At 54.8% G+C, this 16,268-nt stretch overlaps 1 protein-coding gene across 1 annotated transcript in view; it reads right to left on the reverse strand.

Annotated features, from left to right (window-relative positions):
* Positions 1 to 209: 209 nt before the first annotated feature.
* Positions 210 to 16,268, reverse strand: part of ASAP3 (ArfGAP with SH3 domain, ankyrin repeat and PH domain 3) — a 48,590-nt gene continuing 32,531 nt past the window's right edge. The window contains 22 exon segments of the mRNA XM_023258299.2: positions 210 to 1,557; positions 1,560 to 1,587; positions 2,775 to 2,834; positions 2,836 to 2,866; positions 3,381 to 3,609; positions 4,487 to 4,682; positions 4,818 to 4,925; positions 5,020 to 5,087; positions 5,684 to 5,799; positions 5,955 to 6,040; positions 6,983 to 7,160; positions 7,334 to 7,428; positions 7,654 to 7,787; positions 7,938 to 8,128; positions 8,252 to 8,300; positions 9,454 to 9,541; positions 9,856 to 9,925; positions 10,828 to 10,937; positions 11,114 to 11,200; positions 11,382 to 11,457; positions 11,926 to 12,011; positions 12,213 to 12,324. Coding sequence (XP_023114067.2) covers positions 1,514 to 1,557; positions 1,560 to 1,587; positions 2,775 to 2,834; positions 2,836 to 2,866; positions 3,381 to 3,609; positions 4,487 to 4,682; positions 4,818 to 4,925; positions 5,020 to 5,087; positions 5,684 to 5,799; positions 5,955 to 6,040; positions 6,983 to 7,160; positions 7,334 to 7,428; positions 7,654 to 7,787; positions 7,938 to 8,128; positions 8,252 to 8,300; positions 9,454 to 9,541; positions 9,856 to 9,925; positions 10,828 to 10,937; positions 11,114 to 11,200; positions 11,382 to 11,457; positions 11,926 to 12,011; positions 12,213 to 12,324 — 2,242 coding nt within the window. The 3' untranslated portion in view covers positions 210 to 1,513.

The following is a 16,268-nucleotide window of genomic DNA, read 5'->3' on the forward strand; positions in this document are numbered from 1 at the left end:
TAGATGCCAGCAGCGCCTTCCAGTTGGGAACAGTCAAAAAAAAAAAAAAAAAAAAGTCTCTGCATTGCCAAACGTCCCTTGGGGCAAAATCATCCCTGTTCTACACCAGGCCCAGCTCCCTTAGCAGGTCCAGAGAAAGAGTTCCAGGCCCTAGAATTCCCACCCCCTTCCCTAATGCTCTTCAGATCACATAAATGAAACCACTGGAATTTAATAAAACAAAAATCTTTTATTAGAGATGAGTGAAATAACAAGTCTGAGATGAACAAAACCAGACACTGGAGGCTCAGAAGACAACCCTGTTCCTGTGGGATCCCAGACCAGTCAGGTCTCCATCCAGGGTAAACAGTTCAGCCTCCTGGGCCAGACTGCTTCGTTGGCCATTGGCACCCTCCAGCCTCTTCTGTTTGGCCTGGCCCATCCTTGCCAGGGCCTCATGCCCAGTGCCCATAAAGCTGTTAGAGATTGATGATGGCTTAAGTGTACCTGTTTTCTAACACGGGGCTGAAAGTCATGGTGGAATTTCTGGCAAGGGGAAGGAGAAACTTTATTTCCTGCCTCCCTTCCTATTATTTTCCTTCCTCCTTTCTTAGCTCTTTCCTCCCCCAAGACTGGAAGGCTCCTGAGTTGACCGAAGAAAAAGAAGAGAAGTGAAGATCGAGCATCTCCGACCATTCCTTTTCTTCCTGCTAAATCAAGGAGAGTAGGCAAGTGGGGGTTACTCCTAGTCTACCTCCCGGCTGGGGAATATAACAGAGGTGCCCGGGAAGGCTGCGCTGTCCCTTGAAAGGAGTACTTTTCAGATTACTTACTTAACAGCCAGTTCAGCATGAGCACTGGCCAAGCAGAAGGCACCCAAGCTACAGACAACTGCAGGGTCTCATCGGTGTAAGCCAGCCGACTGTCTGCCCCTGGGCCGAGGACCATCCCCTGGGATCTAGCCCTGCCCATTCCCAAGCCCAGCCTTGGGGACCAGCTTCCTAGCAAGGGACCACATCTGCAAGACCCTTGTCTTACTTGTGTGACATCTGGACATAGAGAGAAACTCAGGAAAGGAGTCCTAGACTAATGAATGTCCAAGAAGGCAGCCCCTTGTCTGGTAGAATCCCTGGTCTGGACATGAAGCATGAGGGTAGGCCGGTCTTACTCTTACGGAGCCCCCAGACTGATAGAAGAGGCAGAGTTCTGGTCTGATGAGAGACTGAGAATTCTCAAGATGGAGAGTAGCTCAAGAATCTCAGACCCAGCCCTCTGGCTCCCTGGCCTCTGGGCAGTGATGGGATAGAGGGGAAGGAGCCACCATTAGCCCTAACATGGAAGGGCCCAGTGTCCTGGGCAAGGGGTATGGGTCCACGGCAGGGAGGAAGGCCAGCCACGGAGGCACAAGGGACAGAGACAGCAAGACCCAAGGAACGGACGCCTCAGTTCCCCAGTCTTGCGGGTTCAAGTCCTAGCTCTGAACATTGGGGCCCAAACATGGGGGTAGTTCAGGCACGCAAAGGCCAGCGAGGAGCTAGTCTTGCAAAAGCTGCGCAGAGTTTCCAGGAGAACCCCCCTTCTTGAGCCCTCTCCTTCAGTGAAGCCAACCTGGGGATAGAAGAATGAAAATTGATCATTTCTAAGTACCTATATTATATATTTTAAAAAATTTTTAATGTTTATTTATTTTTGAGAGAGAGCGAGAGAGCGTGCAAGTGGGGCAGCGGCAGGGGCAGAGGGAGACACAGAATCCTAGGCAGGCTCTGGGCTCTGAGTATCAGCACAGAGCCTGACGCAGGGCTCGAACTCATGAACCGCAAGATCATGACCTTTGCTGAAGTCGGACACTTAACCAACTGAGTCGCCCAGGCGCCCCGTCTAAGTACTTTTATTATATACCAGCTGTTTATCTCACTCAGTTTCACCACCGTCCTGTCATGGATAGATGAAATTATCCCCATTTAACAGACAACGAAACTGAGGCTTAAAGAAGTGAAGCCACTTTTCCAAGGCCTCCACACTCTGAAGCCCGGCCTCTTCTTAGCATGCACGTCTCAACAAGTATCGGCTAAATGCTGGGTGACAGATACCTGGTTGTGGACACAGATTTGTGTCTGGTGCCTGACTTTGATACAGTGAGGGTGGCAATTCCTCAGAGAGACCCGGTTCCTGCCCCTGCTGCCTCCCGCTCCCAGCACTGACACCCACGGCCACCCCTGAGGAATCCCCGGGGGAACAAGGAACAAGCAGTTTTATTCTCAGCCCAACTGGCTCTGTCCTGTGCCCACTCCCAGTTCCTCAACTAACTATGGGTAGCTGTGAGAGGCTTCGTGATCCAGCAGAGAGAAGTCGGATTAAGGATGAGAGCCCTTGCCTGGTCCCTGTCACATGCCTCTGTGCCTGGGAGTTGGCAGTCTCAGCAGATTCCTACAAGGGGACAGTCGGGCACACTAAAGACTGGTACACAGCCACCCTAATCCTGCCTCATCTGCAGGGAGGTGAGACCTTCTCTGAGCCTCCAGCCTGGTTGACAGGGGTTCGCTCAGCCTCCCCGGAGAGAAGCCAGGGCTTGGGCATCACCACCTCTGCCATCCCTCAAGGCCTGGGCTCTCCCCAGCTGCATGTGTCCTGGGCTGTGGTGGGAAGGGCAGGCACTGACCAAACTGCGGCCACCTGCTCTCATATGTACCCCAGTCATGGGGAGAGGTCCCCCACCCCAACCGCCTCCCGTTGACCCCCTCTGCCTCCCACGTGTCCTGCCACCGCCCCTCAAACCATGGTCCCAGAGCTCATACCGGCGTGTTCCTTCTGCACAGAGGCTGTCTGGCTGAGGGACAGTCTTCCAGGCTCCGGCCCACCCCGCCGGTAGGAGCGGGTGCTCTCGGAGCTGGAAGGCAGGGAAAGGCCAATGTGACCTCACACTGAGAGCCCCTTAGTGTGGGGGAAAAGAGCTCAGGTATAGGCTGGGGCCTAAGCAGGTGGGTAGAGAACCCCTCGAGGCCCCCAGGCTTAGAACTGACTCCCGAGGGCTCTGGAGATTTCCCCGTATCTACCCCCCAAACTGCAAACTGAAAGGATCCCTTTCAGTTTGGATCCTGCGCTGGAGGTGGGAACACAGCAGAGATCCCACTGAGAGCCTCTAGACTCCGGCCTCTAGACAGGAGGGACTAAGCCTTCACTTGGCCTCCAGCAGTCTGGGTCTCAGGCTCCTTCCCAGACTCAGGAGCAGGTGTGTGAGGGGCAGGGGGCCCACTCACCCTCCACTCAAGGGCTAGCATTCTGTGTTAGTCATGGGCCTCAGAGCAGGGAGGTATCCCAGGCCTTAGGTAGGCACCACTGACAGGTGGGGAAATACATGATGTGCAGAGGGATGGGGGAGACTTGCCCAGCGGGGCCCTCACCTGAACTTGACCGGGGGATACATCTCCGTGGGGGTGGCTCCAGATGTCAGGCTGGGGCGGGAGGGGCCCGGGGGCTCCCAGAGGCCCTCCTCAGAGCTCGGTGGGGGGGTTTGGCTGGGACCTCCAGCTTCCCCAGGGCTTGTGAGGCTGGAAGGGGTGGAGGCTGGACTGCCCAGGCTCTCAGGGGCCCCAGAAGGCTCTAAGCTCAGGCTGGGGACTTCGGAACGATCTAGAATCAGAAATGATAAAGCCTGTCTTTATCACTTACTCTGTTCTCAATTCAAAGCAGTCCTTGGCCTCAAGGATCTATGGCTGGCCCCACTCCCGGATGCCACCCACCTCCCCGGTGGTCCCCTTCAGCTCCTCCCCCCCCACGCCCAGTCTCATTTGCTATGATGGCCAGGCCACACTGATGCGCTTTTGGCTTCTACCCCTCCTGCCCCTCAGTCTCGGTCTGGACTCTTCTGCTCATTCCCCAGGCTCAACGCAGATGCTACCCAGACAGGATGCCTTCCTCAACCGCTCCCCAGTCCCAACAGGACACGCTCCCTCCCTCCCCTGAGCTCCCAGAACAAGGCTGTCCGTTCTTTCAACAAACAGTTCTTGAGAAGAGCCAGGTGCTGTGCTAGGCGCAGGAGAAATACTAGTCAACGGAACACTCCTGTCCTCTTGAGATTTACATTCTTTGTGTGTGGGGGGGCGGAGGGGGCGGGGATTTACGTTCTATACCATTGTGTCTATTATTGTGATGAACTGCATTCCAGCTTCTATCTCCCCCACTAGACTGTGTCTCAGTGCAGCTCCCCAAATACTGGAGACACGGTGGATGGTCAATAAATGCTTCTCTCTCTTTTTATTTAAGGAAAGCATTGAAGAATTTGGAATAAGACAGACCCAGGTTTGAATCCCACATCGGGGACGTATTCGCTGTGGGATTTGGGGGATGCTACTCCACATCTCTGCCCCTTTACCTGGAAGGGGGACGTGATGACCTCTGCCTGACAAGAGACTGTGAGGGTGATATGAGCTCACACACGCACCCTTAACTCAATGCGCTGGTGACAGTGAATGGTATGATGAGCATTTTCCTGGGCAGCCAGTCATACCTGCACTGGTATGTCCCACACGCCCTTGGACCATGGTCCGAGAAGGGTTTTTGACCGGCAAGGGCGGGGGGCAGGCCTCACTCTCGCTCTGAGGGGCAGCTGCTCCCAGGGTGGCGATGGCCTCGTACGTCTTGTTGCTGAGGTCGACCCTCCCACTGGCCCAGCGGGTCTGGGCTGGGGGCTTCAGAGGGCAGCGCTGCAGGGGCAAAGGTATGGGAGAAAGGATGGTGTGGTTCCTCCAGTTCAGCCCTGCCCCTCCCCACAGCAGGTCCGATCTGGCTCTTTCCATCTGCTCTCTCACGAAGGCCCGAGAGATGGGGTGAGGACCCACCTTCTCTTCTTCCTCCTCGTCACTGTCGGAGCCAGGCTCTGTGGAGAGTCCCCAGGAGTAGTCCACGTGCAGAGGGAAGGCGAGGGTCCCCGCCTGGGCCTTCTCCAGCTGCCAAAAACAAAGCCTTGGCAGTTCAGAGGGTCAGGGGCTCAGCAGAGAAAGAGGAAGGGTCAGGGGCTTCCCCTCCTTTCCTAGACCTCACCAGCTCCTCACACTCCTTGTGCTGCTTCTTCCTGGCTATGTCCAGAGCTGTCTCTCCTGCCTCGTTCACTGTGAGGGGTAAAGTTAGGGGTCAGGGTCAAAAGACATTACAGACCAGAGGTTAAGATGGGCCTCTGGAATCAGACTGCGCTTGAATCTCGGCTCTGCTACTTCCTGGCTGTGTGATCTTGGGCAAGTCACTTAGCCTCTCTGGGCCTTGATCTGCTCATCTACAAAATGAGTATAATACTCATACCTTTCTGATGAGGTTGTTGTGAGGCTCTTGTGCCAAGAGCACTTGGCACCTTACCAGGCACATGTTAAACAGTAAATAAATAGTGGCTACTATAATCACTATTAGTTGAACTCAGCTAATATTCATTTGCTTCAATACTTTCAGACACATTCTCTTTATCTTCTTCGCAGTTCTACTTGGTCTGTGGTATTATACCCATTTTGCGCATGAGGAAGCTGAGGTTCAACAGATGAATGGACAGATCCCAAGGTCACAGAGGTGGTCAGAGGCAAGCTGGGATTAGGACCCAAGTCTGTCTGCAAAGCCCATGCTTGTTACCAGGGCTCTCCATCTGGGAAGAAGGCAGGAAGTGCCACACGAGGGGTAGTAAGGAACCGGAAGTCTGGTAGCGGAGGCGTCGGGGCCCCACCTGTGCCAACCGAAGCCCTCCCTTTCAGCAGCAGCTTGAGGCAGTCGGGCTGATTGTAGAGAGCAGCGCAGTGCACGGGACTGTTCCCGTCAGCAGCCTTGGTGTCCAGGTGACCTCTGCGGGTGGGGGGCCGGGGAGGAAGGAAGGGGAACAGACAGGCAAAGGGGTCAAAGTCAGGGGGGAAAAAGAGGGAAGGGGGAAGGGGAACGGAGAAGAGAAAGGAACAAGGGGGAGTATGAGGAGGTGGGCAGATGGGCAGGGAGGTTCTCACCCATTTTGGATGATGAAATCCACCAGGGGCAGGGAGGCCTGGGTGGCGACTCTGATAGCCAAGTGCAGGGCAAGCTCTCCAGGTGCCTGGGTACACAGCCACACCTCTGAGTTTCCCCCAGTTCACCTGCCCCCAATCCAGTATCACCCTCCTGAACTCTCGCTGCCCTGGACACCTCCCGACATAAAGCTGCCAGGACCCTGAGAGAGGAGACCACAGGGATGGAACGTGCTTGGGAGGCAGGTGAGAGACCATTCGTTCACTGCTTCCTTCATTGGCTCTGCCTCCTCTTACCCCCAATAACAGGTGCTTCCCAGCCTTGGTTCTTAGCCCTGGGCTCTCTCTGCTCCTCTCTCTCACTGGCCCCTTGAGACCTCAGCTAACCTCATACTTTCAGCTCTATCACTCATGTGTAGGCTGTTCCAAATTCTTACCTCACCTCAGTGCTGCACCCTCGCTGCCCACTGGGAAGCCCCACCCACAAAGACATGACATTCGATTTTTTTCATGTACAGTCAGCAACTCCTGTCAATTTATCCATTCACGTGTCTCTGATACCCTTCCCCTCTGACTCACCCCCTCCCGGCTCACTGGAGTCGCCAATGCAATAGCCTTCCCTGATCTACTCTGACGCACCCTTACCCATTTCCAAGGCTAGTCGAGGAAAGAGAAAGATACTAATATTCACTGCACACATATTATATGCCTGGCCCTTTATATACATAACTTAATTCTCACTTCTACCCTGTGGGTGCTATCATCAACGCATTTTACAAATGAGAAAACGAGACTCAGAGAAGTTAAGTAACCTGCTCTAGATCACACAGCTTGGAAAAGCCAGACAGCCAGGAGTCTGGCCCAGGTCTGCTCGGCTGAAGTGCTCGGTCCCATTTACCCCTCTGCCGGGTGGGATTTGAGCAGATGTCAGAGGAGGGGCAGGGGGTGAGGGGAATAGCTGATCCTGGAGAAAGGCTGGGGAGTATGAGAGAGCGGGTGGGGTCTAAGTGGCCCTTGGAGGTGGTTCTTACCTGGCCATCAGGCCCAGGCAGCAGCTGTCCAAAGTCCTGCCCGTTAGCGAAGGCCTCCAGTACTGACAGGAGGTCCCGGTTGCAAATGGCCGTCCGCAGTCTCTGAGGCTCGGGTGCGGACCGGCGGGCAAACCTGTGTTCCACGTACTTGGCCACAATATAGTCCCTGCGCGAGCTCCTGCCGAAGTCAACCACAATCTCAGAGCAAGGGCCGTTTCCACCCAGCTGACCCCTGGAGCCCTCCCACAGGAGATACGGATCTCCTTTTCCCCAGAACCACGTCCTAGACCTTCCAGATCTGAGGCTCCCTCCCAGCCAGGACGTCCCCCCTCCACCGGATAATCCCCTTACATGTCACTCTCAGCGGAGGGCTTAGGGCCTCCATGTGAGGGCAGCTGGGCCTCCATAACCTCATTGAAGCGAGTGTTTCCGATGTTCAAGGCCAGCTGGGGTCGCAGGAAAGTGGTAGGGGTAAGACCGGTGGTTAGGACAGCGCCCCCTGGAGGACCGAGCCTCCGGAAGCCCCCCCCCCCCATCACCCCCTTCCCAGCGCGTCAGGATCCTGCCCCACCTCTCCAGGGCCCACAATCTCAGGTTGAGCCAGGGGACCCAGTCCAGCCTCCGACCAGGCCCCGCCCCCAATGTCACCGCTGGCCCCGCCCCACCCTCACCAGCAGCTCGGAGGGGCCCAGCAGGTCCAAGGTGAGGGACTGCATGCGCGAGAAGCGCACACCCAGCTCGCGGTGGACGCCGGAGCACTGGATGCAGGTGAGCACGCCCAGGTTGGTGCTGAGCCACGTGGGGTCTGCAAGGTGGAGAAGCTTGAGCCTGGGGGTGGGGGGTGGGGGACCCTTCCCCCCTCCCCCCCGTGGGGGGTGGGGGACCCTTCCCCCCTCCCCCCCTCCCCCCCTCCCCTCCACTGCCACCTCCCTCCCCGCCCCGTCCACTGGCTGACCTGCAGCTCCGCAGTCGCAGCACTGGCCATTTCCGGGCCTGCTCTTCACCTCCGCGATGAGCAGCTTCGTGAGGTCCTGGGGCTCCCCATCCAGCCCAGCGCCCCCCCAGGGCCCCGGGCCGCCGCTGGGCTCCCCGAGGAAGGCACTGCTCAAGGCCTCGTCCTTGCTGTTCTGTAGCACTGACACCCACCTGCGGAGAGCACGCCGGGGGGGGCCCGGGAGTGACACCCGCAGGGGTGGGATCCCCAGAGGCTGGGAGGTAGCTAGGGCTCCCCTGACCCCACCCCCAGGCTGGCCGTGGGGAGTCACTCACGCCTCACACTCATGTTCATCCTCTGCCTGGAAGTGGTATGTCCTGTTGTCTGTGGGGAGACCGACGTGTGTCTGGTCCACAGAAATCCTGTGGACCTTCCCTGGGCCCAGGGAGCCCTCAACCAAACAGCTGGGCCCGGGTGGGGGGACGGGGGGGGGGGCGCTTTTGTCCCTGAGGAGCCAGGCTCTACAGAGCTGGGGTGGGGAGGGTAATGACAGTGGCCAGTAGCACAGGCAGTTTCTCAGAAGTCACAACAAGAAGCCTCTGTGTGAAACCCCAGTTACAGGGTCCAGGGAACAAGACCCCACCCAGCTCAGAGGCAGAGTATCCTCCGAACCTACTGCCATCACCCCACTTGGGCCCTCAGCCTCCTCCTGTTTGGTCTCCTTGCTCCCCGACTCCCCCTTCCCCCAACCTGTACCGGCTGCCAGATTGCTGTGCCCAAGGTTCCAATCTAATCATGCCACCCCCTGCTCCAGGACACCCCGTGGCTCCCTATTACCGGGAAATCAGGTCGAAACCTTTAAGAGGCATTTCCCGGGTCTCATCTCCCATCGCTCTCCTCTGTGAACCCTACACTCTGGCCAGACTGGTCAGACCCATTGTCCTGCCCCCATGTCTTTCATCATGCCAGTCCTGTCCCCTGAAATGTCTGCCCCCAAACTCTGTGTTGTGTGTTCTTCAAGGCTGCACTCAAATGCTCTCTGGCCCAAACAGCCTTTCCTGATTCCTCACAGCAGGGCAGGGCTTCCGCTCCCTAATCTTTGACAGTGCTGTATCTGCACCTCTCTTCTGGATACATCCCTGCCAGAGAGAGCTCCCTAGGATGAGATCTGGGTCTTTCTCAGCCTGCACTGGTCCCCATGTAAAGCCTGGCATCAAAGCCTCCGAAGGATGGAGACTGAAACTTCTAAAGAAATGATAATTTTGAAAGCCCAATTACCCCAATCCATTCAAATATACTTTACAGAAATAATTGTATTTAATGTGGGATGTGGGTACACTTTAATGTTTAATGGGATGTGGGGTGTACCCTCTAAAAAGAGCATCCAGGGCCTAAGGAGTCTGATGGCCGCAGCAGCAGCTATTTGATAAACACACGTGGGATTGGACAGAGGCCCCTAACTGAAGCCTCCTGGGAGCTGACAGGTCTCTTCGAGAAGCCCTAGGCACTTGTTGGAGAGGAGACAGGGACTACTCACGGGTCACCAGGTCAAAGCACTTTTTCTCCTCAGCATTTGGCCTCACTTGGCACGTCAGCAGGGTCAGCTTCACGGGGGGCCTGTTTATCTGTGGGAATTGGGGGACAGAGGATTTACATGTTACCCTCTGCGCCTCCTAAATCCTTAGGCCTCTATTTCCCAATCTGCTAAATGGCTATAATAGTCCTGTTCCAGTTCACATCTCCTCTCTCCCAGCACCTCATGGATTGTGGAGTGTGGGCCAAGACTACGTTGGGAGCTTTCAATCCCATCCTTCCTCCCACAGGGGGTCTCCAGCCACCTGGATCCAGGTTTGGGGGCCAGTGCTAGAGGGAGGGCTTGTTCTGACCAGTGAAGAGAGGACCTATTGAGCCCTGAGACCCCCTCTCCTCCAGGCCTCACCGTGCTGTGTGAGATGGTCAGGCAGCCGTACTTGACTCCACACTTCCTTTTCTGCCAGACTCTTCGAATTCTAGAGCCCAGAGGGACAGAGAGACACTGACCCAAGGCTCATGCCCAACTCCCCCGTATCAGAAAACACAGCCCTGGACCAGGTCTCCAGCCCCACCTGTATGACCCCCAGCCACACCTCTTCACCTCTTCCATCCCCTGACTCCTACACCCCTCACTTTCTGGGGCTCCCTTCTGATGGAGGAGACCTAGTCCTGCCCTGAGGAAGCTCCCAGTCTGATGGGGGAAACACAGCCCCCATTCTCTGAGAGCTTCTAGTCTGATGAAGGAGACACTGCTCCCAACCCTTAGGGAGCTCCTAGTCTGACAGGAGCATCAGGCCCTTGACCACACCGATGCATTATGATTAAGGATAAAGCAAGATAGATATTGAGACCCCCAAAACAGAAATTAGCAAACCCACAATCCAAAGCTACTTAGTACTTCTTTAAGAGGTGAATATTAATTGGTATAACAAAGCTATTCTTCTCTGATAAAAGCTGATTAGTAAACAGAAACATGAATACGTCCCCCGGAGCCTTTGCATTTCACAGACTGATTTTTTTTTTTTTTTTTTTTTTTTACACCAGGGAGCAAGGCACAGTCAACGCTTTCATTTCCAGGCATATTCCGTATATTAGAGCGGTTAAGGGTGAAGGCACGGGGACAGCGTAGGGCCTAATAAGTGTTCAGTAAGGGCTAGCTGCTACTATTATTCTTTTTCAAGTTAAGAACAACCAGTAAGTTCCAGCAGGAGTTCCTGTGCCTAGGATTCTGAAGATATTGCACTGCTAGAGCGGAGGGTGCTGGAACCCTCAGAGTCTATGCAAATGATGAGAACAGTCCCCCGGGGCGGCTCCCCCAACCATTGTTTACTGGCCGTGTGGCTTTGGGCAAGTTACTTGAGCTCTCTGAGTGACTTACCCGTCACTTTTCTTGTACAGAAAGCCCACCTTCTCCGTCCCAAACTGCTTGTTGCCTTGGTGCTGATGGATGCTGTAGCCACCTCCTGAGTTCTTCCGGCTCAGATTCTCCTGTTCCTCGGACACGCAAAGGACACCTTAGGGCGTCTGGGAAGAGCCTCACTGCGCAGGGGTCTCACGCAGGGAGACTTCTCAAGGGCCCCTTGAAGTGGGGTCTTCCTTCTCTCCCTCCCTCCACGGCCGGCCTTGGGAGAAGGCATTCATGTGGACATGACTGAGGGGCTGACCTCTCTGCTCTCAAGCTGCAGTGTCCCTCGGAGGGAGTCCCGGAGCTGGGTCAGCTTCTGTAGCTCCTCCTCCTGGGCTTGACGCAGCTATGGGACAGAAGGCAGGACCCCGCTGTCAGCCCACAGATGTGCCGGGTGCACAGCCCGGACCAAGACTTGCAGGGCAGCAGCCTTGCTCTCTGGGCCGGGGCCAGCTCTTCCACACCCCCAGATTCTCCCGGGAAGACAGAGGACTTGACCGTGTGCCCAAGGGTGAGGCCCGACTTACTGCATGTACAGAGGCTGCCAGCTTCTCGATGAAGGGGGACAGGCTCTGAGCGGCCTTCCAGCCATCTTGGAAAAAGCTAAGAGGCGTGAGGCCAAACGGGGGACAAGAAAGAGGAGAATGAGGGAGGCAGGAAGGGTGAGAGAAGGTGCTCCAAGGATCACAGGGCCCCTGGGGGCAGTACAGCCTGCCTGTCAGGAGCAAGCTCTCTGGAGTCAAAGTTGTCTGGGTCCAGATCCCGCGTCCCAGCTGCGTGATGTCAGTAAATCTGAGCTGCAGTTTTCTGAGGACGAACGGGGGTTTCTCCTGGCTCGCGGGGCTGTTGGGGGACTGAGTGAGCGCAAACGTGTAAAAGTACCTAGTGCCTGATACATGGGGAGCCCCCAGTAAAGAGGGGCCCTAGAAAGCATTCCCTAGAAAGGCACAGGCGGAGTCCTCGAGGGCCTGCCAGATCCTGGGGATGGGCCTTGGTTTGTGTTGTCTGAAGGGTTAATGGTGAGGGCCACGGGGTGGGGGTGGGGGTGGGGACAAGGGAGAAGAAACCTACTTGTGCTGGGCGTGGAAGAACTTGATGAGGCTCTGCAGGAAATCAGGACCCTGCTTCATCTGGCTCTCCCCGGCTCTCAGCAGATACTGGGGAAAGAGCAGGGCTAAGTGTGCAGCGTGTGCAGAAGCTGAATCCTGGGGGCGAGGGGCTGCTGTCCCCACCCCGGGCTGACCTTGGCCGTGACTGAACCTCGGTGATATCTCAAGTGCCATCCGGATAGGACCCCGGGGGTTCAGGAGGCGAAGAGGCACGTCCCAACCTCCCCTCACCCCTGCAGCGCCCCTTACCTCACACATGTGCAGCTGGAAGACGCGCCGTTCTCTCTGTGTGTCCTGGGCCACCTCCCCAGGGCTCCCTCCTGTCACTCTGGCCCGGTCCCTTTCCTTCTCCAGCCTGGCCCTAGGCCCCAAGGAAAGAGAGGCCCGAACAACTCTTGCCATAGCCCCTTTCGCGACCCACCACCTCCACATGCCCCTCTCTGCCACGGGCACACGAGAGTGAGGGGGCCCTCCGGGGTGCCAGCTGTGTGGTAGGGCTGGGGTACAATGGTGAACAAGGAGGATCCAGGTGGGGGAGAAAGACGTGAATCAAATCGCAGCCGCGAAGACTAAAATGGGGGCTCCGACCTCGCCCGGCTGCTCGGGGAGTGCTGTTTGAGGTGAGATCTGAAAGGCTGAGAGGCTGCCTTGGAGGAAGCTAGGAGCATCAGACCCCGTGGTAGCCGGAGGCAGGGGGCATCGGGGCTCAGGGACGGAGATGGAGAGGAAGGGGCTCCAGGTGAGGCCCAGAGGGGCCAGATCACGCGGGGCCTCATTCAGATCATTGCTCCCAAGAGCGATGGGAAGGAGCTGAAGGCTTTTATGCAGGAAGGCGACAGGCTTAGATTAGGGCCAGGTGGGGTTTGGGGTGACCAGTCTGATTTTGCCGGAAGGATCAGTGGCTCAGAGGACCAGTAGGTACCTTCATACTTCTGAACCTTGGAGCTTCCCATCTAAAGCTTAGAAAACCTTTGTCTTTTTCTTTGTGAGCAAAGACAGCTCATAGCTAAGAGTCACCTGGGCCTTCCCCCTACAGATCTCGAGGGTTGGCTGTTTTCCCTCTTTGGGGGTGGCTGGATCTGTTTGTAAATGACTTCCTGGAAATCCCACGCCCATCAGACCACCCACTCTCAGCCGGGAGAGTGTTTCCACATCTGGGGCTGGGCACATGTAACCACAAATCCTCTGTAAAGGAGATGTCTTGCTTATCAGTTTTGCTTCTAAGTAGGTACCAGCCCTGAGCAAAGATGACAACTGTGGGATACATTACAAGTATCACTACCCCTCCCCAAGCCTCAGTCTCCTCAGCTGGGAAATGGGGATCCTTATCTGTACCCAGATGAGACACAGTATGCAGAAGACTTAGCACACAGACGACCCTACAGCTATTATTATCATAGGTCCCTCCAGGCCTCGGTTTTCCTGTCTGTAAACTAGGGAAGCAAAGGCCTAGGCAGAGTCCTCAGGTCCATTCTGGCCTTAAAGTTCCAGGCCCTACTGAGATCAGTGTGTACATGCAGGATCTGTCCCTGGAGACCTGTTGAGCCATTCCTCAACCGTGGAACTACGGATGTTCTGACCAGATAATTCCTTGATATGGAGCCGTTCACTAGATGTAGGATGTTTAGCGGCACCCCTGACCTCTACCCACTAGATGTCAGTAGCATCTCCCGGTTGTGACAGCCAGAAATGTCTACTGGGGGGACGGGGTGCCCCTGAGTGAGCCCCACTGCTCTAGAGTGGGGGTCTGTAGGTTTAAAAAATTTTTTTCTCAGGAGTGGTTATTTTTCCTTCCCCTAAAGCTTTATGATACCCCGAGAGGGAGTCTGTGGCAGGCTGGTGGAGTTAGGGTGGGGACTGACCCTGTGAACTGGGCCGGGGTGGGGGGGGGGGTCATGACAGATGCTATTTCAGGGGATCAGAAGATGAGCAGCAGGGAGGGGCAAAGGCTAAGGCTGTGGTGTGCCCGCAGTGAGCCTGGCAGCTTGCTAAGAGGGCAGGAGACAAAGCAGGCAGAGCGGCTGGGAGGGGTGGGGGCATCTCCCATGCACACTGCTAACCTCATCTTTCACCAGTAAAAGTGAAAAATAAGCTAGATGGCTATCAGTGGGAAATAGATACATTATGCTCTGGCCATCTGTAGGAATACTATGCAGCCGTTAAAAAGGATAAGGAAGATCTATTCGTACTGGAAAGACGTCTGCTCAAGAGTAAATGGGACAGTGGCTAGAAATGTGTGTTCTAGATCTGAATAGCAGCTCTCTCACTTAACCTTTATAAATCTAAGCTTTATTTGTTTGTTTTTAGCATGGGGTACTTCCTTATTTATTTAATATTTTTCGTACAGGCTCTAGTGGAGATTAAAGGACAGAGGCTAGTTAGCTCAGGATAGAGACAAGCTGTAAAGTGTAAATGGCTTCACGAATTACCACAGCTCTGTCCCTGCCTCAGCTAAGGTAATCTACAGAGCCATACCCTACCAGGTCTGAGATGACCTCAGACTACTAGCTGGGGACTTGCTTTTTATTCCACCACACCCTTCCCAGAAAAGAGCAACTCCTATTTCCTCCCTGTCCTCAAAGGATCACCAATGTTGTAGAAACATTTCCCATGCTGGGAATATTTTATTTCCTTTGAATGGAGTTGCAGCGGAAGGAGTGAAATGAATATTGAGTGAAAAGCAGTGAAATGCTAGTTACTGAGAAGACCAAGGGAACTGGAGAAGGGGACTTCGGGGAGCAGTGTAGCATTCAGACGGGGAGCAGGCACTCCCGGTGGAGTGAGGGGGTCAGGGAGGAGGATGGAGGAGAGGAAAGGAATCAAAACGAACCACGCACCCACTGACCTGATGCCTTGGAATCGCCTCTCCTGTGATGCCTCCCCCTACCACCCTTCCCTCCACCCGATCGAAACCACCTGTCTTGTCTGCCGCCTCAATGCCGACACTATTCTTACGGCACCGTCGCTTTGTATCTTCATTATTTATCCACCCACCTCTCTTCTTGCTTACGAACCAGTGGGATCCACTAGGGCAGGGATTGGGGTGGCACTCTCTTCCTTATTTCTCACCTATAAATTGGGGATAATAACAGCCCCTTTCCCTGCCAAGGGGAATAAATACATCAGATCACAGATGTAAAGAGCTTATCATGGTACCTAAGGTAAAAGAAGCTTATAAGTACCAGCTGCTATTATCACTAATTATTATTTTTAAGCACTAATATTGTGTTGGGCACTCTGCTAGACTCTTCACATGCTAAAGTGATAACCCCAGGAGGCAGGAATCATCACCCCATTTTATAGGTGAGGAGCCTGAGGCCGAGACAAGTCACACGTCCAAATCTCTTAGCTAGTCACTGCTGGAGCTAGGATTTGAATGCAGCATCTGGATTCAAGCCACCATCCAGTCTGTCGGATGCTCGAGGCTTGGGGACGGCACTGGTAACCAACGCTGTGTCCCAGATTTGCCCCATCCCTCCTTCCCTGTCTGGTTCCCTCTGCTGGTGACAGGCACAGTGTCTCTCTCTCTTTTTTTTTTTTTTCTTTAAAAAAAATTGTATTTATTTTATTAACTTTAAATTTTTAATTCCAGTATGGTTAACGCATGGTGTTCTATTAGTTTCAGGTGTGTAATACAGTGTTCGACAGTTCTAGACATTACTCTCTGCTCATCACGGTAAGCACACTCATTAAGCCCCATCACCTAGTTCACCCACGCCCACGGTGTCTTTTCTGATAGGCCACAGTCAGAGACTGTTTCACAGAAGATGAAGCTGAGACCCAGAGGAGGGAAGGGACTGTCCAAGAACCCAAGCTGGCCAGGGGAAATGCTAGGAGCAGAGGCCTGGGATCCTGCCTGTCAGCCCCTTGCTGTGTTACTCTGATCGCAGTTCTGGCTCAGAAAGATTTATCTGGCTCAGACAAATACTTGTGGAACCACAGCACCAGGTGCTTCATACGCACCGTGTTTATTTCATCTCCACACCAACCCTGCAAGGGTGTCCCTGGCCCCATTTCTCAGATGAGGAAAGAGACTTGCACAGGGAACACCCTAGAAAAACTAGGTCCCTGCCCAAGGGATGCCTTTCTTCGCAGCTCCAGATGGACAGGGGAGCCCTCCTCCTATATGAACAACCAGGAAGTGAGGCTCCTGGTGGTATCCAACAGACGCCATTCTGGGCCCTTCCAGCTGCTGCCCAGACTGGTTTGGTAAGCATGAGGTGGAAATTACAGTAACTCACAGCGCGCCAATATCTAGCTATACCTGAAGCCCTCATAAAAAGGAGCGTAACAGACGCCTGTGCC

This window comes from Felis catus, chromosome C1 (assembly GCF_018350175.1).
Source record: "Felis catus isolate Fca126 chromosome C1, F.catus_Fca126_mat1.0, whole genome shotgun sequence".
Lineage (NCBI taxonomy): Eukaryota > Metazoa > Chordata > Mammalia > Carnivora > Felidae > Felis > Felis catus.